General features: G+C 37.7%; 1 protein-coding gene and 2 long non-coding RNA genes across 3 annotated transcripts; 2 read left to right on the plus strand and 1 right to left on the minus strand.

The window, feature by feature from the left end:
• Window positions 1-1,468: 1,468 nt before the first annotated feature.
• On the minus strand, window positions 1,469-21,515 carry CPB1 (carboxypeptidase B1). Its single transcript, XM_069865390.1, has 11 exons — window positions 21,403-21,515; window positions 21,220-21,295; window positions 19,445-19,569; window positions 16,912-17,011; window positions 15,338-15,439; window positions 14,479-14,580; window positions 12,100-12,210; window positions 11,911-12,001; window positions 11,049-11,251; window positions 3,114-3,198; window positions 1,469-1,883 (listed from the first exon to the last, which is right to left on the minus strand). The coding sequence occupies exons 1-11, from the start codon at window positions 21,471-21,473 to the stop codon at window positions 1,696-1,698; spliced, it is 1,254 nt and encodes a 417-aa protein (XP_069721491.1). The 5' UTR covers window positions 21,474-21,515; the 3' UTR covers window positions 1,469-1,695.
• LOC138724957 (uncharacterized) lies at window positions 7,215-10,470 on the plus strand. The gene is made up of 2 exons (XR_011338147.1): window positions 7,215-8,432; window positions 9,208-10,470. It is a non-coding gene; the product is annotated as an uncharacterized lncRNA (long non-coding RNA).
• Window positions 21,176-23,797, plus strand: LOC138724958 (uncharacterized). Its single transcript, XR_011338148.1, has 3 exons — window positions 21,176-21,330; window positions 21,932-22,057; window positions 23,697-23,797. It is a non-coding gene; the product is annotated as an uncharacterized lncRNA (long non-coding RNA).
• The last annotated feature ends 2,233 nt before the right edge of the window (window positions 23,798-26,030 follow it).

A 26,030-nucleotide genomic window follows, 5' to 3' on the forward strand; every position in this document is an offset into this window, starting at 1 on the left:
GCCTGCAGTCCTACAAAGAGCCTTCCTGGTAATGAATGGTGCTGAGTATCAACAATTCACCTTGCAGATGGTGTAAGGCCTATGCTATCTTCCCAAACAATGCAGTTATAGTCAGGATAGTAGCTGGGTAGTTGTTAATACTTAGTTAAAGTTAGCCAAAATATTTTATATTCTGAGTAGTTTATTTTTCTTCCCTTTGTGACATGTTTGGCTCTGGCCAGTATGTTCTACTTGCATCCTGTGCTATTTTTAGTAATGTTGATTATCCTTCCCGCTACTTCTGTTGCAAAACAGAATGATATTTCTTTTTCCTGGTAAATGCTACTTTCACACATGGGTCCAGTTTCATCAGTGATCAAAACCAGATGGATCAGTTGTGTGTGGGGACTAGTTTAACCCGAGTGCTGCTGGGCTAATTGGAGTGGTCTAGTGGTTGTGTTCCTTCTGTTTTTCTAAACATGTAAATGAAAATGTCATTTGAAATCGGACCCTATCTTTCTGTTTCCCTCTACAGAGAAGAGGCAGTTCGTGGCAGGTTTGAATTTGGTGATTTTCTTGGGAAAACCATTTTCTCTGTTAAGATGCGTTTCATGGGATGTTTTGTGTGCATCGGCTATGGACCCGCCAGAAAGAATGTTAATTCCAGGAGCATCATGGACAGTGGAAGTCTCTGTTCAGAGCTTCCAGCCATGGCAGGGAGGTGAGCCAGGTTCTGTGTTGACATAAGGTTTTTCGTCATCTTTCTGCAGAGCCTTTCCCACATTAGCCAAACTCTAAACAGCATTAATAAATGCCAAACACATTTTCTGCAGCTGCCTAAGGAAGCTGCCCAGAGTGGCTATTTATCACTCTCACCCACTCTGAACCAATCAAACCTACATTACCTGTAGAGAAAATCGATCGGAAGGGGATAATTCTTTACAGCTTCTCATAAAAGGAACAGTTTATCATTTATCACCTGACTCAGTCTTCATGCCTCTTTACAATTCTTCCGCTCATGACAGTAGGAACATGTGGGGCCTCAAGAAGTATGGGGACTCGGAATATTTTGACAAATGGTACTGCAGTGAGCATGAGAGCCTTAAGTGCAGGGTATTTTATAGCATGATTGTATCAAATCTTGGTCTTTAATAGTAATTATAAGCTTCAGCACCAAGTTTAGATCGACTGGCAGTGACCTCAGATCCAAACTGTCTTTCAATGAAAAGGCAGGTCCAGGGTGAGTTTTGAGAAAATTCAGAAGAGCATATGACAGTTAACACCATTTTAAGAAGTGTATGACGTGAACTTTTCCTTGCTACTGTTGCCATTAAGGTGATGAATGGTTGGATGAAAGCGTGTTTATATGAATCACCTAGCTGGTTTCATTCTGTTAAGCATTCAGGCTGCGTAAGTTCTAATGCTCTGCCCATCTGCTCTGGATTAAACTACGATAATTTTAATCATTAAGGAAACCTTTACCATAAGTTGATTAAGCTTCTGGTGCCCTTCGTTTTTAGACTCCTCTGACTGTATCAGTTGCCTTAATGAATAATGTATTTCCTCTTGACAAACTTATGGTTTTATTGACCTATGATGCTCTAAGGATATGACTAGGAACATTAAGTAAAGAAAAATGAAAACCTATTGTTAGAGAAGAGTAAAAAAGAAGGCATCTTTGAATAAAACTTGCTTTAATAGTTTTCTAACAGTGATCTAATACAAGTGTTCAAGAACATAATTGGCAATATATTTAACAGCAAGCATAGTTTCATCACAGGTTGGCTTTATCTGAGATTCAGGGAGAAGAAAACCATATCTGCCAGTGTCTCGGAGCTCAAAAGTGAAAGAGTACTTGATGCCTTGATCGTAAGCCCAGTCATCAGAGCCCCCTGCAGCAAGATCTGTTAATCAAGAAATACAATAAAGCTTAACTGGAAAAGTATGGCTATGCATTGAAATGTGATGTACTTTGGAGTTGAGTCACATAGCCAGAAATGCAGAAGGGGCAGATAAAAAGGACTGTTCAGTGAATTGATTGATTTATCCTCTTTATGGAATTCTTCTTTGTAGTTTTAGGCCATTTGTGAGTTTTGTTCCAGCGGATGCTTGCAAGCAAATGTAAACAAGCTAAACTGCTCCCACCTTGTAAATATTGTGGGGCGACTGTGTTAAGAATGTCTAAGGAACAAAATGGCATGTTTGCATGGGGTTGTTTAGAAAGATTTCGTAGCAGAAGCAAACACCCTCCAATTGGGTAGCTTCTTGAGGTTCATACAGATCTGAAAGAATTGCAGATCTGGAATATCAGCTCTATCTTTTTCTTCTGGACAAGTGGTACCCTCCTTTTCCAGTACTTTGGCATAATGAAGATAGTCTCTTTTGCTAAGCAAGGAGCCTCCATAATTGCTAAGCATCACTGAAATGTTTTTAAAGGAAAAAGCTACATAAATATTCTAAAAATTGGGAGAAACTGTCCTTTAAAGTGTTTTTCTTTTTTCTTTTTTTTAAAAAAAAGTATTTAAGGAAAGAGAAATAGGGAAAAGAGATTAATTTCCATGTTTAAGTAAATTAAGAGATCTTTAATATAGGAGATATTGAAGTTGTAGAGATCTAGATTTGGCACTCTCAATTTAGCTTTTGACACTGCAAAGGACATATCATGACAGCTGAATTTCCAAGAAGGAGAGAAGACTGGAATTGTAGTTAGTACATTTCTCAGACTGTAATGCAAAGTAAAAGAAATAATCATCTGTGTTGCTAGAATGTTCGAAGCCATTCTTTAGTATTCACATCATTCCCTTTGAGATACTAGAAATGTAGAAAATCTCAGGTTGAGATTTTTCTGTTTGAATCTAAGCTGTGTACAATTTGGGAATTCATGCTATGCACGTGGATTCCTAAACCCTTTACCACATCATTCTGCCTTCCAAGGGGTCACACACTCCGTGGGATACTTAAGGAATAGATCATCCTCTATCTTAGAAATGACAGATTCCATATATATTTCTGAGTACATGTATGTGAAGAAATAAGGGAACTAAGGAAGGGGAACAAGGATCACTAGAAAATTGCATTTGATGGTCTTGGTAGCACGGAATATAGACAGCTAGCATGTTTAGGCCAGTACTTACAGATTGTTTTAGCTCCTGGGCCGTATGTATATTTGGTATTATGCAAACTGGCCAGCTGTTTGGATGCAGCTTCAGCAAGGGCATTCTGTAGGAAAAGAAGAATGATAAATGCAGATTTTCAGAAGCTTTCTGAGTGAATCTAAGCGAATACATTGTTGAATAAACTGGAAAGCCATACTTGAGAAGTTTTTCTTTGAAAACTCTTGTTCATGTCTCAGAATCAGTAGAGCTCGTTCTCCAAGCTTTAATGGAGCGCAGTCCAGTCTGTGTATTATGCCAATGATGTACAGCCTGCTGTGTACTCCAGTATTATTTGGGTAGGTAAGAAAACAGGTAACAGGATTTTCTATACTTAGAAGAAACTTGTACAAGATTAAAACTGAATAAAGAATCTTATTTAGAGATAAGAGAATCTTAGAGAGGAGTGGTAACATGGCACAGTAAATTGCAAACATACAACAGCCTTTCTTTTCCTTCTTCTCATGCAGCAATAAATTCAAAGGAAAGTCAGCTTAGTCAGTGGAGTTGAACAGTGATACAACTGGAAGCAGATTAAGGTCTTCTAAGTATTAACAGCCAGAAAAAGGCATAAATTACCTTGGAACCATATGTGTAGTCTCATTAATTTCAATTAATTTCCTGTGCACAGAGAGACTCGTTCCAACTCCCACTGATTTCAGCGAGGCTTGGATTAGACCTATCAATAGTACTCTGAAGATTTGTATGTTTGTATTAAGGAAAATTACAGACTTTTCTTCGGAACGTGTGGGTTTTCCAGGTCTTCATTATACAGCAAATTCGTAATAAAACATGAAAGCCATCACTAGATATGAATGATTTTTGAAAGCAGATGTTCAATATAAGAATAAGCAATGAGTTGCCATATCTTTCTTTATAACTTGCACCTGAGTGATGTACTATTCCTGGAATTTCCTCTAGCCCCTTGCTCTGTAGATTATACTCTGGCTTACTTCCCAGTGAAAGATATATTGGAAATAATTCTTTGTTCATCCTTATGCTTCAAGCGCTCCTGTGAATTGCTTGAAATGGCATACTGGACAATTTAACTAAGAAAATCTTAGTTAAGTGAGAGATCTTTCTCAGCTGGTGCAAAATGGTGTCAAAATATGTTTGCATAAGCAAAGGCAGCCTACTTTATTACAGAGTTGTGTTATCTCACTCCCAAATGTTGGATTTTGAACATCCTAGAATTATGGGAGTTTGCTGTAGGCGTTTGTGGTCATTTACCACATTAAGAATATTTAAACAATGCAGACCAAATAGTGTTTGACGCTTCTTCTTCCACCTATAGCACTGGCTGTGCCTGAATGTGGGGTTGGGTTTCTAGCCTCTCTGTTGTCCAGACACAAGCAATTGCAGGAAGAATGTTTACTTTGCATTTCACAGTCCTGGATTCAGAGCAATTGGGGTAGCTGCGCTCTCTACAGTATTGGGGTTTTTTTCTGTTTTGTTGATTTTTTTTTTTTTTTTAATCCATTAGCAAACTGTTTTTTCTAAAATCTGTAATAGTTTTCAGCACACGTTGATGGAATTGTAGAGGTTGGAGACTACTGGCTGGTAGTGATACCAAGTTTACTTCAGTCACCTTTTGTTTATAAAAATATATACATTTAATCAGCAGCTGCGATTGAGTCAAATCTCTCAATAGTAAATGAATTTTAAATGTAAACTGTTGTCTTCCTGCTTTCAAATATATGCAAAGTGGAAATTAAATTTGTAAGGATAGTCTGATATTATGGATAGATCTATTGGTAACTAGCATTTGCTTCCTCTTTAGTAAATTGCATGATAGGGCAATAGAACAGCAGAGCTGCTCTTTGGGAAGAATGGGGCATTCCTTTCACTCAGCTACCAAATGATGCCTTTAAATCATACCAGAAGAGATACCAAAATAAGTATGTCAGGAAATCTTACCTGAGGGAGTTTTTATTATTGGTGAGGAAATTGTTAAAAGGGAGATTTGTAAAAAGAGCAGCTGCGATTTCCAACTGTTAAGAGCCTGGAATCCAAATAAACAACTTCTTCGAGCTCTCCAGACTGGAGATCAATGTGGTATTTTAAATGACTCTAAGTGAAAACATGACTGAGCACTTAAGATTTCATCATGAAATGAAGCTTTATCAGAAGTTTTGATATCTATTTTTTTTCCCTTTTGTTCTCTACCATTGGCTTTCCTAACAGATTTGTAGTCCAAATCCTAAAGGTAACCCCCCAGCTTTATAGGAATTAAAGTCACCATAATAATAACAACAACAACAATATAACAACAAGGATAAACAACAATCAGCAGGAATACTAAAAATTAAGTAAATATTTGTGAGCACAAGTACAAAATATGAGGAATTATTTTCTTTTTTTTTTTGTTAAATAGCACAGTTACTCAAAACTATCCTGAAAAGGAAACAACATGGTGATTTATGCAGAGATATATAAATAATCTGTAGTACTTTCCAAAAGGAGAAGTGATACTTAGCTTTTGAAAAGTGGTTTGGATTTTCAGGTCTGCCAGTTACTTGGAGTGCAGCTGCAGAGAGGAACATCACTATCTTTTTGACCTTTGAGGACACTTTTTGCTGGTGAGTAATTTTTCTCGACCTCTTTACCACAACTGGATTAACTGAATTGTTGGGGTTTGTTTGTGATTTGTTTGTTTTACTGTTAAGAATCCCTCTCTTGCAAGGAAAATTTTGCTGAGAGTTATAGTGGCAGAGAAACAACTGGTGCCCTGAAGTCCTAGAAATAACTCCAAATTAATACCTTGCAATTGGGAGCAGAAGTGGCTTTTCAGCAGCTGAATTTGCAGAGCTGGTCATTTCAGCAGAAGGTTGTACTCCTCTACTGATCACCCATCTATGTTTACACAGCAATTACTAATACTTTTCTTGTTCTTGTGTACAAGGTGCATGGACCCGTGAGACAGCAGAGTTGTGTTCTCCTTTATTAGCTTTTCATGAAAGATATGTTACTGGCTTTCCTTTCTCTCCATATCTGGAGTTCTGAACTAACAAGAGAAATTATCAGGCTTCTGTGCATTAGCTGGTAATTTTTTGGGGAGCATCTCCTTCATTTAACTCTTGCATTAGACTAGATTTGCCAGCAAATTGTGGCTGTTTGGAAACACTTCAAGGATGCTGATTATGCAGCTGCTGCATGCAGACAACTCCCTTCACCCTCACAGCCCAATAGAGATCTGGAGAAGTCTTTTCACTGGCTGACTGGACCTCTTGCTCTCTCTCCTCACTGAACTGCAAACTGATTTGATTGAGGCTGAAAACTGTATTTTCACTTCACCTCAGTCTTACGTGCTACTTAAGCAACCCTCAACTTCCTTTGTCATGAAAGTCTGAATATGGTATTTGCAAAGTTATCTTTAGCCAAATGAAGCCAAACTTCTGAGGGCTCTTGTTTTGCCAGTAAAAACAGACTCCCCTCACGAGTCCATGACTGATGCGTGACTTAGTTCACTATTCTGCTCTTGCTTGTTGTTAAGCATCTCCCCAAGAGGCCAGGGAACCCAGCCAAGTGGAAGACTTCAGTGTGATGATGCTTTTTTCTTTGCAAGCCTGTTTCTCTGTGGCAGTCTCACAGAGTGCTTAAGAAATAAGTCCCTGGTGAGAGGTTTTCCAGTGTGATTGAATTAAGGTGAATGTGCCTGACACCTGTTGGAAGCTCTTGTCTTTGAGCCAGATTCCTACATGAGCTTCATCTGGAAGATGCTGCTACTAAAACCATCCTTTTCACAGTTGTGAGACTGTCTGTACAGAGTAGTTCATATATTGTGGCAAACTCAGTGGAGAAGCTGTGCACCCTATTCAAAATACGGCTTTTCTTCCCGCTTCCCTGTTTGTTGTGCTTATCAGTTGACTTTACCAATATTTACTTGGAACAAGTAGTACCATCAGAGGAATTTTTAACAGCACAGATGATGATACAACAGTAGCATAGGTTGCAATTCCTCACTGGTATATCCAAGTGTCTTAGATAGGGGGATTTTTACTGTTCAAACATTCTTAACCCACAGGTTTTCATATATCTTAAACACATTCAGGAATATAAAGTCAGGAGTGAAAAGACTTTACTCCCAGGCATCAGGTTAAATAATCAGACTGATATTCATAAAATCATGCAATATATTTGAAATTCACTTTTCTTGTAGGCTGCACGGACTCTGGGCGTATCTCCACTTTCTACTGTACCCTATTTTAAGCACTCAAGAGGAAATGAAATGCTAGACCAACCCAATATGGAAGGTGCATTTGGGTAAGCTTAAACAGTAATCAAGGTGACCAGTACACTTTCAAATAAAACAAACTGAAATCCTGTGTCTAGAAATTTATCTTGGGTTGTAAATTAATATATTCTGCAGCCTGCCTAATTGTAAATATACAAATACAAATCTGACAATGAATATGAGCTGGCTGCAGTCATGCATTTGGCGCTGAGTTTGTTGTTTAACAGAGAGATGGAACTGAAGCTGGAAAGGAAGGAAGGAGACGATGCAAATTCCTCTGCTTTATCAAATCATAGCTCAGAGTCAATTCAAATACAAACAAGAATTAATAAAGCCAGATTTGTCTGCTGAAAATGAGGAAATACTAGGGTGACCTAAAAGGAAGCTAAGGTTAAAATGTGAACTGATAAAAAATACAGGCTGAACTGTTTATCAAAAGTGTGGTTAAATGCATAGCTCTTTATTGTAACACAACAGATATGTGAACAGTAAAATAAAGATGAAAAGAATATTTTTGGGATGTGGGGACATGCTGGTCTTGCCAAGCACGTTTTTTAATTGTGAAAAGTTAATGCTTCTGTTCTCTGTAGGAGATGGATTCAAGTGTGTATTCTTTGCACAGGGTAACACTCCAGGGAATAGTAAAGAATGAATCAAGAGGATTATGAAGCAGGCAAAGTGTGATTCACCAAAAGGAGTACATATTTCTTTCAGGGTGTCATCACAAGAATATTGTGTAACTTCTGAGAAATTCCTGACCTAGATTTTTCTGCCTTGGGTGTTTTTCTTTTTGTTGTTCAAGTATTGTTTGGATAACAGTGAAAGTTTTGTGCAACACCCCAGTGGGGGGTGGACATGGCAACAACAACCAAAACAACAGCCCTGAATAAAGGGAGAAGTTTAGGGAAGATCCCAGTGAGTTTTGGGATTGAGATCCTCAGTGCTTTTCTTGCATATAAGGGGAAAAGTGGAAAGTTGTGGAAAGGAGGGGACATACATCACTTTCATCATGTTTTACACCCTGCTGCCAAGGGTGGTTGAGGGACAATTCTAATTCCCAACTCAAAGTAAGTTACATTAAGTTTGAGGTTGTTCTGATTTGCTATAGCAACACAGTAGAGCTAAAGAATGTCTAGGATTCTCAGTGTTCTGAGGCCCAGGGACACACTGTTCAGTACATTTGCAGGAAATGAAGGTACAAGCATTCTCTAGATCTTTCTCTTCTGCAGACTCAGTGTCTTCAATTTCAAATTGCTCAATTTTTGTGTCCTTCCGTATCTCAGACACTGGAATGCAGCATAAGCCCCATGGTATTATGCTACCTTTAATACAATGGAACAAAATGTTGTTAATGATAAGCAGACATGGGAGCTTTTGTTTAAGCACATGTCCAATCGCTCACTGGAAGAGATGAGAAATGTCAACTATATTTCCTTTGATTTATTAGATCTGTCAGAGCAAAAATGGCATCTAAGATAAGATAATGGCACTATAAATTTTGCCTAATTTGCAAACTAATCTATGTTCCTTTTGTTTGCCTAAGCAATTTCTGTTAAAGTTGAGATTCTCATTCCTCAGCATTTCTCTAAACTCTAATCTAGACAGAACTTTTAGACATGAAACACAATAATTGGCATACAAAATAATACCTCTGTTGGTAGCTGTCTCATTTCAAGACTGAAAATCTTAAATTTTCTTTACTCATAGCTTTAATGAATGTGTTTTAGTTAATTGAAGTAACCTGAAAAGCTGCACTTTCGAACCTGACCTGTTGAAGTCAGTCTTTCTATTTAATTCACTGACATTGGAGTGAATTAGCCCCTTTCTGTTTAATTATCCCAGCTACAGGCAATGTTGATGGGGCGATACTCTGATCTTATTCTCCAGAAGAAGGATTTTTGGCAAGAAGTCTTCTCTTGTTAAAATCAGATACTGCACAAGTTAAACACCTCTGGGATCCTGCTGTCTTTTTGTTGGCATAACCAGTAGAGGAACTATTTTCCCTTAATTAAGACGTGAAAAACATTCATAAGGTCACCTTGTCACGGTGGTGAGATTTGTGATTGCTTTGTAGTGGAAAATAATGGAACTCCCTCTGGGATCAGCGTGCCTGGTTTAAAATATAGGATGAAGTGATGTTGGAAAAACTAACTTACAAAATGAAATCAAATGGTTGAAGAGAAATACATAGCCTGCATTCCTGAGCTACTTATTTTTTATGCTGAATGGTAATAGCACAATAGTCCTTTATGTCAGAAAAATCTTTGTATATGGGTGATTCATTAAATTTTACTGTGTATTGGAATAGAACATTGCTGAAGTAAAATTTTAATTTGATAAAATAAATTTGAAAACCTAGAAAAGTATTTAGTTTCTTTTTTATTGTTAAGGATTGTTTTAATGATGATCTGTCCATTTTAACTTTTTCCATTTAATATAGTGAGAAATATGCTGTATTTTTAGTTACAGTTCATCACGTTTGCTCTTGATTCAAAAAATTGAGCAGAATGTCATGTAAATCTTTAACATGTGGGGACTTTGTGATCTTGACAACAAAGCAGCTTCAAGGTTTTTTGGGTTTTATTACTCCAGACTGAAATGCAATGTGTGAAATGTGAAGTTTTTGTAAAAACTGAAAAAATTACTACAGTTCCCTGGAATGATTACAATTAAAAATTTCTGGAATATAAATTAAGTCAACAAAATTTTGATCTTAATTTCATCCTCTCTTGTAAACTGTAAAAAAAGTACAAAAACTGTACCAAGAAACTTCACTGTTGGCTCCATTTTTTTATTTGTGCTTCAGAATCATGACATCTATTTGGGAGCACTCATAAATCTGTCAGATGTGCACAGCAGAGCAACACACAGCGTGGTTGCCTTGGACTTTTGGCAGGGTGCAGGAAAGACAGGGAATCAAGATTTGTTTGTTTTGTTTTGCTGTGTTGTTTCCCTTGCCAACAGCTTCTAATTGCTAATGTGCCAGAGAACTGAAGTAATTTTATTATTCATGATTGTTGATTTTTGGCCTTACAAAATGTTTACAACTTCTATTCACATCTAATAGTTTTAACCCCTGTCTCTGTTTTTAAGGATTAAAAGAAATATATTCCAGACTGTTGATATCTTAGGTGTTAGGGTGTGGCCTTTGTCTGCTTTCCATCTGTTTTCAGTTTGACAAAAACTGCCTCCTTGTCCTGAACCTTTATCAGTAAGAGTGTCATCTCTTTACTTCAGTGAGAACTAAGGTTCAGTAGGAGGTGATAGACAGAGATCCTTGCCTGCTGTTGATGATACCCCTTCAGTCGTTTCGTAGTTACTACAATCTATCGAGCTGTTAGCTTGACTTACAGAGCATGTTTCTGTGTACTATGTTAAAGCTACTTACACAGCAATCTCTTGAGTCTGGAAGAAGGAGTGGGTTGCTGTATAGAACAGAAACCTGACCTTGTGGCAAATTTGTTGTGTATGTGGAAATTAAACAAAGCTTTTGAGTTTATCTTGTGCTTAAGCTATCTTGAAGGCATCATTCTCACTATGAAACACAGAAGGATTTTCAAAAACTGGCAGTACAAACTCTTTCCAGATGTTAAAGAAACTTCGTGAAGTTAAATGGACATAAATAGCAAGTGGTGAGTTTTACTTATTCTTTTCATTATGTCAAAAATTACAAAGAGACTTACCAGTTCCTTGTAATCTGGTGATAATTCGTAAGTATATGAATAAGGAAACAGTAGCATCTGGGAATAGGAGTGAATTGTCAAGTACGCCTTGATTGTAGAAACATGTTCTCGAACAAAATCAGCCAAAGCCTTGGTCTCCTTTTCAGACTCAGGTGCAGAGCCACAGTAAGTAGCATCACAGGGGTTTTTTGAGGCCCCAGCAACTGGGAAGAAAGGTGAATTTAATGAGTATTTAATGGAAAAAGTTGGCTATTAGGAGAATCATGTTGCACCATCTTCTGCCTTGGAAATCCTACTGACACATGCCATATCATAGGAGAGACTATTTTATTGCATAGTTAAGACACTGGGCAACATGACATTGCATTAAATAAATATACCCTGTATTATGTACATAGCTGGAAGAACATGAGCATTGATGTAAAGCCCTGTATTATCTAAGTGATGTGGGATATTGATTTGCTTCAGTACTTAATAATCCTCTCCTTGCATATCTCCCTAATTTTTAGGGCTCTTCCAGGAATCAGCCAAGTGGGAACCACTGCAAAGAAACCCCTGTACATGAAGTGAAACCAACTGAAACCAAACTTTTGGTTTGTGTTCTGAACTCATAGAATCATGTGTATCTGTGTGCACATATGTTCATAGATGTAGCAATATTGATGATGCTAGTAACTAAAGTATTTTTTTTCCCCAAACCTGCCCCCCACATTGAACATAAGCTACTCCACAATGCTGTACTAACGGCTCTCAATTAAGCTTGACTTGGACCAGCCATCAAGATAGGAAAAATCTATTATTAAGCATCTTGGCTATTGCACCTCTCTGTGATTGCTTACAGCGATTGTTAGATGACACTTACTGCACCAGCCAGCATTAAAATTCCTGTTGGGATCAGTACCAATGCAATAGCTACCAGGATTTTTAGAGCGTGTCTTTCTCCACGTGCGATTCTGAAATAGAAGGGTGAAGCATAGATCAAAACTAAAGGGAAGTTCTAACAGTTGGCTTTTCCAGCAATAGTCTTTTTGAGAAAGAAGAATGTACTTACAGTTGTCCAAGTGTAAACGTAACCATCAATATTAAAAACAGGCAAAACATAGAAATCCAAGCTGTTGAGAAGTGTGGTCATGACAGTATCTTTTCCATAGGTTTCAACAGCCTAGTTGGAGAAAAGCAGAAAAAGCTGATGATGCCTTCATAGGTCTGTATCTTCCATGTGTATTTAAAGGCCTTGGTCTGGATCAGGAATTAACAAATGTGGTAGACAAAGTCATCCAGGTCACTCCACTATATGAGATGGCAGCTCTGTGATTTTAAAAATACTTAGAAGTTTTACATTGACTCAAACCGCACTGCTGTAAGAAAGCCACCTCATTCTGGTATATAAATTATATGGTAAAGCAATGGTGATTTTGAACAGGATAATAAATCACTGCAAAGAGATTTCTATCTAATAGCTTCTTGTTTAAAGACAGGGCAAAGTTCGACTCCATATGTTCTCCCTACATCCTGTGATCTTAAAGGTTTGGGATTAATTTCTGTGAGAAGGAAAATCCTTATTCCCATTTTTACATCTATTGCCCAGAGAAATTTCATCAATAACTAAAATTATGGAGACTATTTCCAAAGAATATCCTTGACATTTCCAGTCATAAAGCTGTGGATGCACATATTGATAGAGAGGCAGATGTTTCCCTGCAGTTTTCCCGACACATACATTGAATAACAAACATAAGAACTCTTGCCATAAAGCTGTATATCCTGATTGTTCATGGCCTAGCACTTTGTATGCTTGTTCACAGATTTATCTCGGTGTCAAAGAAGCATGAGATGATCATGGAAATTTGTTCCAAGTAGAATGTTGCACTCATGTTTCCTTTACTCTACACAGATTTAAAGGAAAACACATACAATGGAGAAAGGCATCTACTGTCCTGTAGCTAGAAAGTGGGAAGGCTGGGTGTAGAATCTAGAAAAGCAGTTTCACATCACTAGAATTTACTGTTTCCTGTGTTGGTTTTTTTATGCCTGTTTTTCTTTGGAGATACCTATGACAATCCACCTTGCTCATGTTTCTCTCTAGGTTTGGTTTGTTTTTTTTTTTTAACTTTGGTGTCTAGAAGTAATGCCAAGTGAACTGCTGATAACACTCCGAGGACTGCACTTTTCGAGCATGTCTGCCTATCCCCACTCAGATCCACTGAGCAGAGCCACTGCTGGTGTCAGGCACACCCATGAATTAAGTGACCAGACAGTGAAAATGACAGCTGTAGTGACGTGAATTGCTAAGAGAAAAATGATAGCACATAATGTCTGCAGCCTTATTAGGAGGTAATGAAATCACATTCCCATTGACTCCACTGAGATGTCACTTCCAATTTCCACTGCTCCCTACAAAAAACCGCAGGGCTTTCTGATAAGACTGAGATTATACTTGCCACCAAGGCCTCTGCCAGCACAGCTCACTTGGCACTCTGGCTTTCCTTTACTTGCATTTTAATCCCAGGTGCTTCTTCTGGATTTGTTTGGGTTTTTTCAATATTCTAGCAGCAATTCTTAGAAAATTTGAGATTCAATCAATGAGTTGTTCTGCTAAGCTGATTCCCGCTGAGGGGGGAATATACTTCTCTATAGGGAAGACTGTGCAGCATTTTATATAACTCCCACCTGTTTATATTGGTGATGAGGAAAAGGAAAACATAAAGGAGATTAAATTGTTTAATTCAAGGTCTAAAGTATCCCAGTCTGAAGGGAAGTTCATTTCACCTGTGCAGCTTTTTCCTGAATATGGTTTCATGGTTTAGAAACTGTTCTATACCATTTGCAGTGGCAGCTCAAAGGGATGTACATGCATTTCCTTCATCCTGAAGGATGTTTAGGGAGCTTCATCTATAGTCTTCCTCCTCTCTTGTGTATACTTCCTCAGTGCATAGCCGAGAGTAGATCTCCAGTATCTCTGTTGTGTTATGGGGTAAAGCTGGTTGCAGGGAATGCTGCATCTGATGCTGTACAGAGACAGCTCTTCTGACATGTTTGGATGCCTTCTGATGTGCCCTTGAATTTCCTTATTTCCCTACTCCTTATAACTCTTTAGAGTTTATAGTGTTACTAGACTTGTTTGCTTGTCTCTTACCTTTCTCTGGCTACAAATGCAAAAAGGAATTCATAGACTATGTAAGTAACCCTTGTAGTTGTTAGTACCTCTTACACGTGCTTTTAGGTTGTCTTATGCTGCTGAAAGATTATAGGTTCAACCTCTAATATCTGATTTAAGTAATTACACCCTAACCATCTGAGGTGGGAGAAGGGATATGCAGACAGGTATTTAGAGGTAAAAAGCCAGTCTACAGTGGCGTCAGCTCTTTAAAGATTTTCTTAAACATAGTTGCATTTTGTAAAATACATTTTCATCTTTAAGCTTACTGACTTCTTTCACAAACCACTGGCAGAAAGCGGGGGATATCCATTCTCTTGCATGGAAACCACAATCCATAAAGATGGCCTTCTTATTTGGACTGCTTTTTCCCACCTAGGAAAAAAAATGACAAAACCCCAGGTTGTGAACAGAATAATTTGTATGCAGAAACATGTCAGTCAACTTGCTGACCTAAAAAAAAAATCAAACTATACAGATATATCATTCCTTGATTAAATGGAGTTCTGTGGAGTGCTCTCAGCTGTAGCTGACCATGATATTCAAGCTAAAACAATAGACTCTTAATAATTTCTTATCAATGTAGATAATCTTTCTCCCCCATTAATTCATTATTCTGCACTGTTGATTTATTTCCTGTAGTGTCTCTAACAGTTAATTTTGTTTGCTCAACTGATACATTATTCTAAATGCTTATGAATTTTTGGGTGACTAATCTTTATCCTTTTTCCTTTAAGTCATCATGTTTTATTTATTTGTAAGAGTTTTGGCAAAAAAATACATAAGATGAAGATACAAACAAATTTGTTGCCTATTGCTAGAGAGATTGACATTTATAGATCCTTTCAGAGTAAATGAGTTTACAAACAACAGATGGAGAGAACATAAAGGTAGATCATTCAAATAGTTCTCAGGAGTGTGTTTACATTTATATGTCTGACATGCTGATTCATTATGCCTCCTTTTAAAAAAAATCTTAGGTGAAAAAATCATAGTAGCAGTGAATGAAATGTAGTAGATTTTCTGCAAAATGTATGTTACTATCTTAACATCATTAGTGTTTTAATAGACATTATAATCTTGTGGAGGTTAATACAGGAAAAATCTGGCACTAAGAAATCACAGTACTTACTTTGAGAAGGTACATTGGCCGTCCTTCGTATGTTTCCCCAATTACACTGCGGGAGACAAGACCTGGGTTCTCAGCAGCAATTTCAGCAGTCCAAGCAGCTATCTGTTTAATAAGGAGGTTAAATTTACCGGTGGCTCTGTCCTCAGGTCCAGAGTAATTAATTCACAGATTTCAAGCCAGAATGGTCCTTCTGAGCATCTAACTTGACCTGATATTTAATACTGTTTTTATATTTCTGAGAATTAATTCCTACATGTACTAGAGCTATATGTCTGAATTAAGATTTTCTAGTATGAATTTATCTAAACTCATCACTGGAGTATGGCTGATGGATTACTAAACCCTTTGAATGCTAACCCTAGATAGTTATGACCTTGTCAGCCCTTAAACTCTCTTAACAAAAGAAAAATGTTTTTCTTGTTAAGCTAAGTAGATCGAATACTTTAAATCTTGTACATGTTGTAATGTTTTTCACTTTCATGGCTCTCTTATTCATCATCATTCTTGAACTACTGACAGAAGTGCTGGACAGGGATTTGTAGGAACCATCCACCAATGCCAGATACAAAAGAAAGAAATTCTTCTTCATTCTCTTTATTATTTAAGGTAAGTAATAACAGCCTTTCTTATCTTAATATTGGAGCAGATTCCCTTTTTTATGGGTGCCTTCAGGAGCTCACAACAAACTTGTCGCATACACACAAAAACGTGTTTCATGTCCAAAGAGCAACCTATGAGCTGAGAAAAAGCCAGCAACCAGCAGACAGATCTAGATAAAATGGCAAGAGAATAGTAAAATAACAGTTGGCATTATGGATGTTCGTGGGTTTTTGCATGCCAGTAACTTTTGCAGAGTCAGAAGAGCTTTTGTTCTACTTTTAAATTTATTTTCACCTTTGTAAAAGAAGACCTATTTTTAGTAGGGTTCTGCTGGAAGAAAATTGGTTAGTTCTGTGTGTGGTCTATAGATATTACATGGAGAGGAAACAAATTTTCTTCCTTGAAAATTTAACATGTGCTTAGTGGGTAATGATCAGCACAAAAATGAAAGATTTTTGTAAGGAAAGATGTGAGAGGGAGATTGTCATACTTTTAAGAACTGTGATGCAACAGGTGATAAGGACCCATTGCAAAGATGTGAAAAGTCACATGGTCAAGATTATATGCTGGGAAAATGAGTGTGGCTGTAAAAAATGGAGGGAGGAGGGGAGGGCTTATGGTGGAGGATGAAGAGCTAGAATTGGGGTTTCTTGACAGAGGAGGTGGGAGAAGCAGTGAAAAGGAAAGAGCAAACTAGTAGTGAAGAATGTCAGTCTGGTCATTGGATTTCTGCCAGAGTTTCCTTGCAGCATTGGGAGCAGAAGTAGAGGAAATAGGTGTAGGGAAATGGGTTATATGGATTAACTTGGTAATAAGCAATAAGGAAGAGGAAGTAGAGTTTAGAGAAGGAGTTATCCTATTAATGGATGGAACAGAAGAGGAAAAGGGGAGAAGGTGGGAAGCATATCAGAAGCCATTTTGACTAAAGAGGCTAAAATACAGAGCTAATAAAGTGGCAAACATCTAGACTTTACCTTTTCCCAGCTGTTGTACTTTTCATAGCTGTGGCCGGCTGTACGAGCCTTGCTGTCAAACTGGGCATCCAGGGCAGCCTGGAGGTTGTCAATCAGAATCCTGCAATAAGGCACCGTGAAAAGTGTAAAGAGAAACATACAATTTGCTAGTAGGAAAGTAAGTACCAGGTAAACATTTCAGGGTCTTGCTGGAATTGAGGCTGCATGGATTGTGAATTGAAATGTGTGTTGGGGCTGACTTTTGCATTTGAAAATAAGATAGATTTGGTTCAGGTTTCAACCTACTTCCCACCCCAACCTTGTCATGAGAATAATCAGGGAGCAAGTGCTTTCTCCTAATTAGCACCTGCCTACTTACTCCAATACTAACAAACCTACAGGCTAGCAATGCTTTGCTTTATGAAGAATGGCAGTGCTGAGATAGAGCAAGCGTAAGAAATGAGCTGACCACCCCAGAGATGGGGTTGTTGTGAGATTGCCTCTGCTTCAACAGTAACGGAGCCCTCTCCTGAACTTATGGCACAGGAGGACAGTTAGTCTGCAGCAATGTAACACGTGCAGCAACCCAGAGATGTTTGCCTGATTAAATTCTCTGTCAAACCAAGCTTCTATATTTTATGTGTGGTTTGACAGCTCGGTTGCAGGTGGCATTATCCATCCTTCAATCTACTTTACTCCATGTAAGGTGGGCTATTAAAGGAGAACACAATGGCAAGAAAACCCCAGCATCCTGTTTGGATTGGTTGGATCTGTCCTGTTTGTCTTTCCCTGGGGTGACACAAAGACACAGCTCATTTTTGGGCATACTCTTGAGGACCTTTTGCTTATATTTCAACCTTGGCTATCAAAAAATGAAGTCCTCTTGTTTTTCCAGTGCTTGTCTTAATGTTCTTGGAAATCTTACTCATGCAGGATATGTCCTTGATAATTTATGATTTGGATAGAAGAGCAGGAGGCCAGTTTGTGAGGCACCACCAGCCTTCAGAACAAACAGCGCAAATGACAACATTGACATGATGTCATGGCACTGCAGCTGCACTTCAAAAGAATTGTAACAGCTTGGATTGTTGCAAGGACACACCACTCAAATTTGTCAGGGATGTCGTCCAGACATTATGGCCTTTGCTGCAATCAAAAGATTTGTGTGTGGACCTCAGGGAGTTCACAAATATTATAGGAAAAACTAACACACGTAGAGTAACTCCTCCTTTGCCAAAGAGGAAATTCCACTGAAATTGGACTCTTGTGCTGTATGTGGGCCACAGCATTATTGAAAATTATTTCTTCTAGAATGTTTTGAGATTCTGTTTCCCCAGCAACATCCAAATTGGACATCGTTGACATGAGGCCAGTAAGTTTAGGGATTAACTATCCTTGGGTTTAATAGATCATAAAAGTCATATTTAATGAGAATTGTGTGATGCCTAATGAAGGAGTTTAGTCTGGTGGCAACAACTATGAGTTTGAGAGACAAAACCGACCAGCCAAAGCAAGTCTCAAAAATTTGGTCAAGTAACACTGACTTTTAGTGTCTGAGTATATGAAGTTGACAGAATATCCATTACACATTGAAGAAGCCTGATAATCAACCTGGGCCAAACCAATTTGCAAAGCTCAGGTGCAGCTAAAGGAACAATGAAGACAGGCAGCCCCGGCCTTCTCCAGCCCAAAGTCATCTTCTTATCCTCAATTAATTGCATAGTGATTTGAAGATATGAAGTATAAGCAATTGCCTGGTCCCTCTCTTTTCTCCTTACTCTCCCACAGGTGCTACTCACTGCAATTCTTCTATTTTCAGGCATGTGTAATGTGGCAGCATGGTCTATTCCCTCCCCTTATGCTGCAGTTTTATTCAGTCATGGAAACTCTGGGCTTTTTTACTTCTAAGTAGCATACTTATGAAATACTGAGGCCAATGAAGAGCTCCCATTGGAGAAACCCTTGCCTTGGAACTGCTGTGTGACTTGAGTAATCCTGAGGCTGTCCTGGAAATCTCTTCTCCCCAATCCCTTGGCCCTTCACCTGGCAATTGTCTTCTTTTTTACCAGTTGGGGTGGTTTTTTTTCCCTTTAGCTATAATTCTGTTGCTTAGAACTCAGTAGGGAGCCTCTCATGGTCACCCTTGGGACTTACTGTTTTATGGTTTCAGTTCCCTGTTACTATAACGCAAACCTATTTGGTGTATTTTATCGCTCTTTCTAGACCTTTGCTGTGTTTTCTATTAAGTGTGAAATCTTTCTTGTCCCATCTGTACTCCACCCTTGCATACTGCAGTGAGATTTCACCTCTGGGAAATTCCTGGTAGTAAAAGCCTTTGCTTCCTGTCTCTTACATCTATCAACATTTCATCTCACCCGTTTAACACAGAGCAGCTACAGTCCATTTGAACTGCCATAGGAAAGCTGAGCCCAGGAGAGGCATCCACAGGAGGGATGGAGTTTGTGATTAGCTGACCAGTTTGAAAAGATTAAACACGTTTTCCCCAGTGTTTAATCTCCTTCTATTAAAAATACTGCAGTGAGAACAAACTTACCTATACTCTATTCCACTTTCTTTCAAAAGATCTTCAACCTCTAGAGACAAGTCAGCTTCGACACGGAAATCAACTTCCATTTTTGGCCTTACCAGTGTGACAGAGTCTGGCTGCCAAAAGTCCACCTGAAAGAAGGCCAAATGTACACATGAACAAATAAATACATATGTATGGCTGTGATTTTCAGGTAGGGGTGTGTGTGATGGTGATATTGATTGTGATTAATATGCTAAATTTCATTCCTATCCTGTTACACTGATGGACCTTTCTCACCAGAAGTATCCACCTAAATTTTTACTGAAAACTGATTAAGAAGATTTTATTAGGCCCTGCAATTCATACAGCAGAATTCAGGAGATGGCAGCGGCAGTACCACAAATGCCAAGTATTCTGCAGTATCTTGAGTGCATACAGTCTTATGAATATTATAACTATCTTTACAACTTCTTTCATTCTTTGTACAAATTTCATTGGAGGTTTTTAACTTGTAAATATTAGACAGAAATGAACTCCTGACTCAGTAGCAGAGAGACACTACATGAATACTTGACATAAATCAGCCGTGAAAGACTTGTCAATAAGAGTGCTTTTAAGACTTGGTTCACTAAAGTTAGTGTGAGGAACCTGTGCCTGCAGAAGACATTTAGTTCAGAGTGGACAAACAACAGTGTTATTACTATTTCATGTGTTTTTGGTGTAGTTAGCTTCTGGATTTAGAGAATTAGAGCATATTAAAGGCCAATGAAAGCAAAGGTGGTTTACCAGCCTAATGCCTTTTCAGCCTTTTATCTCATGACTGTAAGGGAAACTGGGGCTAGTGGGCATATTCATGACGTATGTGTCTTCTTCAAGTGTGAAGACTATTGCAGGTTATATCACCACATCAGCTCTGACTGATTGCATTGTATAGTGATGATAGTCCAAGGACATTTTCTTGGTTTAAAAGAAAATAAACAATCCATTTATTCCACACACCTAAAAGCAAGCATGGCATATTAATTCTCTTAATATTGGCAGCACCATTCCACTAGCGTATTCTTCTGCAGATTACTATTCCAGAATGTTATATTAGCCTGTTGATTATAGTTTTCCACATCTGTACTTCGTTAAAAATATCATCCTTTCATTCTACAGATAATGGTGTCTTTTTCATCAACAGCTATTTTACAACATCAAAGCTGAAGAGAAATATTGAAAACACATTTGCTGTCTTTATTGTTTTTTCTCATGTCGTTGTGTCATCATATATCTACATCAAGGTCAGTAAGAAACATGCAGCTTGATGGGAGAGAAAGAAAACTTTAAAGGAAAGTCAGAGAAGAAAAGATGACAGGAGAGACTAGAGGCCAAAGAAAAGTTCAGTTTGTTGGGAGTATGGATTTTTTGATTATTTACATGACCAAAATATTTTGCCTACAATGGTAAAAGTTCTGGTAGCTGGAATTTCTATGTTTTATTAATACGTTCTGGACAGTACCCCACACTGAATATAGCAATTCAGATTAACTTAATCTATTAATAAAGTCTGGTAGGTGCTTTGATATTCAGACTGGGTTAACCAGACTTTCCAGGAAAGTATTGGAATGTATTTGCATAGCTCTAGCTTTATCACCTTGTCCTGCTTCTACTGAAGAAACATTCCAATTGACTTGAATAGAATCAAGACTAGGTCTTTAATTCAGTAGCATGAATTTCTTTAAAAGATATATGCAAGTTGAACAATAGGAGAAATGTTCCATTCAAATGCAATATAGCCCTTTCCCCAGGTTCTTTACCTGTATGTTGCTGGCAAGGGAATTGATGATTTCCACATGCTCATCATTCTGCAGAATCACACGAAACACTTTCTGCCTGAGAGGGGAGGAAAAAGATTGGATTTGAAACAGGTAAGTCAATTTAAAGGCTTTTGCTCGTGCCGAATGGATTGTACAAATATAAAACTTGATGTCTGTTCTTACCCATCAAAAGCAACATCCTCCAGGTGAGCAGAAACAGTGGCAGCACCTATGAGAAACAAGAGCGACCACATTTTTTTTTTAACAAAGAAAGCCCACAGGTTTTCAGTTCTTTTATGCTGCTTTTATAACCTGGTTTGTCCTGCTTTTTATCAATTAAGCACCGGAACAACCCACTGATCAACTGATAAATTATCCCCTTGGCCTTGTTTTATTTGCATACTATTTATAACGTGTGTTTTACTCCACACCTGTGAAAACAGCTGAAAGTCTCATGACAGGCTGGCTAAAGAATCTTCCTACTCGAGCTGGATACATTCTTGATATGAGAAAATAAATTTAATTTACTTTGTTCTTTTCAGTTGTATGTGAATTTTCTTAAGTTTTTTTTTTGGCAATCATTTTGTTGCTGGATAATAAACTTTATTATACTTTATTGCTACATTATTTAATGTTAGATGTCTATCAGACATTGTTGCAGTGTGATTGGTTTTAATCACACAGCATTGTCCCTCTTCCTAAATAATATTAGTCTGTCTCTGACAAAGGAAGAGGAAGCACAGTTGGAATGTAGCAATCACCTTTTTTCTTTTTCTCCCAACTGAGAAGAAAAGTACTGAACTTGTTCTTTGCTCAGTTGCTTCACTGAAACTTGTGAGTAAGTTATGTGTTTGCAGAACTGAGGACGCAGAAATTTCTAGTTACAGCAGAGTTGTACATATAGTCTACATAATATATTCATTGTTTCTTGCATATTCTCTAATTTGATCATGTAAGGATCAGAGGTAAATATCTTTTAAATTAAGCACTACTGTGGGCATTACATGTAGGCCAAGATGATCAAATGAAATGTAGCAGTACAAAAGCATTATAAGCTTTACCTTTCATGTTGTGCCTAAACTATCTGAGAAACAGTAGTGTGTTTGCATCACAGCACTTGCATCTGTTTAGTTTTCATTAATGAGTAGCTGGCATTAAATGTAACATTAATTGTCTGTTGATGCTGTGTCCTGAGGTGACTGATGTTTTCGACAGAGAGCCTCTAAATGAATCAGTGTATAACTATATAAAGAATGGAATTTATGAGGTTGGTTCTGTCTTCTGTTATGCTCAAGCAATCAGACAAATTAAAAGGGTTCAGACACAGATAATCTTGAAGATGTTCTTTGTCTCCACATCTGCTGTTTTGCAGAAATTGACATGTAAGCATATAATATGATATGTGAACATTTGTTAGAAAAATAATATATATTAATCTCTAAGGATGAATGAGCATCTGATTCTGCACCTAATTTTTTATGAGTTTCTCTGGAGTCAACTCAGAAAGCCATTAGCAGCCTTTTATACAGAAGGGCTAGAAATATATTTTTAAAATCAATGTACCAAAAATGCATCAGTTTATGATGAACAATATGACCCATGATGAATATGTTCCTAAAAGGAGACTCCAATATGACCCATGATGAATATGTTCCTAAAAGGAGACTCCAAAACTTTACTGGCCCTATTTATCCAAAACGGTCTTTGCCAAATCATAGGGTTTGAACTTAGCTTAATGACTCAACTTGTAGCACTGCAGGCTTTTCCTCAGCAATAACCTTACTTAAAGTCTCCTACGAAGGATGACAGCAGGAGTTATACTGATAGAGTGCCAAAACAGTACTGCAAAGTCTTCAGAAGTTTTAATTTTACAATGATGAGTTCTATGATATCAGATAATATGGTCTGAGCCCATGAATAGGACAACAATGTGGAGATGATCAAGCCCAGATCTTGCACTGAATAAATGATCACAAGAAGTAATCAAACAAATTGCAGATGTCATCATTCCCTATTGAACACAGAGAAACATCTTGGAAAGAGAAGACTGCCAGATTTCAATGCTTGAGTTTACTTTTAAGAAATTCTTTGATTTTTCATGTAGTTAGAGAGCATAGGGGAGTTTCCTATATGCAGTATATTAGTTTTTCTCCAAACGTTCATTGATGCAGCATTACTGCCATCATCTACTGAACTGGCAAGCATTACTGAATACAGTAATTTCTAATGGCAGTCTCTGCTGTTTCCACCCCAGACTAGGTCAGAAAAAACCAATGACACAGAATCCTATTTAAGTGATTTATTTTGCATCTCAGGATTGATGGTTATTTGTCAGATTAGGTCATAAACTAGCTGTAAGCATTGTCTTATTTTTCTAAGTGCATAATATAAATGTATAATATTTGTAAGATAAAGGGGCAGCATAAGGATAAGTAAAATAGCAAATTAAATTGGAATAAGCCTTCTGATCTGTCTAGTGTCTGGTTGCAAGCCAACAGCACATCAGCTGGCCGTGGCTGAGTAAACCTTGGCCTTTACTAGTTGACACTGAGTGCAGAGGGTGTTATTACCTATACCTCTGGAAAGATTCAGAAGGAAACTAGCAAGATCAACTGAACCCCAAAAGGAGTCTGTGCAGTTATTTCCTTCAGGGCACATATTTTGTTTTATAATGAAGGTAAGCACAGCTGAAAAAAGGTGTAAGCTATTAAAATTTTGTTGCAGTTGTTTATTTTTTCAATAATTAAAAATAAAGCTTTCTATGAAGCTGACACTCACAAGGAGTATTCCTTTTGTTTAGTGACAGTTTTCCCCATGTTAGTTGAGCTGTAAAATGATTTGATGCTAATAATTTGCTATATCCCAGCTGAAATTAATTTTTGTAATAATTTATTTCACTTTTAAGAATGGAAGTACTCTGATATTCCACTTTGAAAAGCTTATGAAGGGTAACTGCAGACATAAAAGGAAAAAATACAGATCAGTGTTAGCATTTCAGAAGCATCCTTTATCCTATGAAGCCTTTCATCCCATTTGTTATCAAAACAAGTCCAAAAGCCTGAGTATAAATAGTGTCTCTTTTTCTAGAAGTTTCAGTAGATAAAGATTTCCTAAATCATATAGTTTGTTGAGCTATATTTAAAAATTCTATCTTCTAGTCACAAAATATTACCAGTCCTTATAATCCTTGATAGACAAATTTATCTTCTTTATATTGTTTGATGTTTATTATGTTCCAAAAGATCATTGAGAAACTCCTCAATGCCCAAATCCTAGCACAGCTTATGCATGTAATATAGCAAAATCCTAATATGTGCCACATCAGCCACATGTGTTTGAATTATGGGGTCCGTATTATCATCATTTATTTGTTAAGGTGGTATGTGCTAACCTTAGTTTTGAAGAGTAATACTATTGAATATATTCTGAGGATATTTGAGAGTACTTTGAAGAGGCCAGTATCAGCAGAATCTGCTATCCAGCATATGCTCCAAGCTTTCTTGTTATTTTCTGTGTATTTATATATTATTAATATCACGTCTTTTAATCCATCAAAGGCTTTTTTGACTTTAGTGCACTGGGATGTGCTCACATCCTACTGTTTTGGTAGCTATGTGTAGGTATCTTCTTTTTTTTCTATTTAGTTATTTATTTATCACATTTGCAGGTGCCATTTAACATGTAAACAGGAAGCGTAGAAGGAGAGGAAGAATGGCAGTGGTAAGATCTAGGATACGGATTAAAAATGTAGCTCTCATGACTTCAGGATGTGTTTCTAATCCTGCTATTGATTCAACAGGTGAGAAACAGCAAAACTATCGCTGTTCTTTTGTAGGGTCAGTGGATTCTTGCCAAGGTGTCTCCTGTGAAACAGAGATTACCTTTTTACCACAGACCTCTAATTATCAGGATTAAGGCTGAACGTGTTGCAGCTTCATTATATGACCAGTGCACAGATTGCTTAGTGTTTAGAAGGTAACTTATATTCCCAGTTAGAAGTTGTGTATACAATATACTTTCAGATTCTTACCTGCTTGATAAAGATGTGAAATATACTAAAACAGAAGCAGTTAATAATACCAGAATTCCCAGAAACTAGGCACTGACAATCTGTTTAGTGCCAAACAGGAAAAAGGTGTTTAATAGAGTAATGAAAAGGACGTCACACCCATTGGTTATGGACATCTTCTGCGTAATTAGCTGATCCTTAGGAAGGGCTTTCTGTTGTGTAAGAATGTGGTGGGTTCTCATACTGAAGGTTATTTCTTGGCATCTGTAAGGTTGGCAGGGTTGTGGCAGGACTCAGTGGCAGCTCAAATATACAAAAATCATAATGTCCTTCCTCTTAGAATTCTTAAGACACTGAAATCAGCATGTGATATATAGCGAGAGATCATACCCTCTGCAAACCGTCCGTAATCTAAAAAAGTACATGAGTAACTAGACGCTCGGTACGCTTACTGATAGAGGCCATTTGAAACTTTCAACTCTCATCTTCTTGCATTGTCTGATGGATTTAGGAGTTTTAGGCATAGACCAGGACAACATTTACGCCTATATAATGTCTCCAGCAATGATAAAACCAGATGCTGCTGAGGCAGTGGAGAATTATTCTGTAACAAGATACAGGAGTATCTTCCCACTGTTGAGGCCTCTTCAGGATATCCAATATGGGTTGTTAGCACATTGTCTGTCTCAGTATTCCCCCAATTTCCATTCTGGGCTTTGTGGGGGTTGGAGGTGAATCAGGCTATAAGTCTGCAATCATCCAACTCCAATTTTAGCAGAAGGATTTAGACAGACAGACAAAT

This window comes from Phaenicophaeus curvirostris, chromosome 10 (genome assembly GCF_032191515.1).
Source record: "Phaenicophaeus curvirostris isolate KB17595 chromosome 10, BPBGC_Pcur_1.0, whole genome shotgun sequence".
In the NCBI taxonomy this organism is placed as follows: Eukaryota; Metazoa; Chordata; class Aves; order Cuculiformes; family Cuculidae; genus Phaenicophaeus; species Phaenicophaeus curvirostris.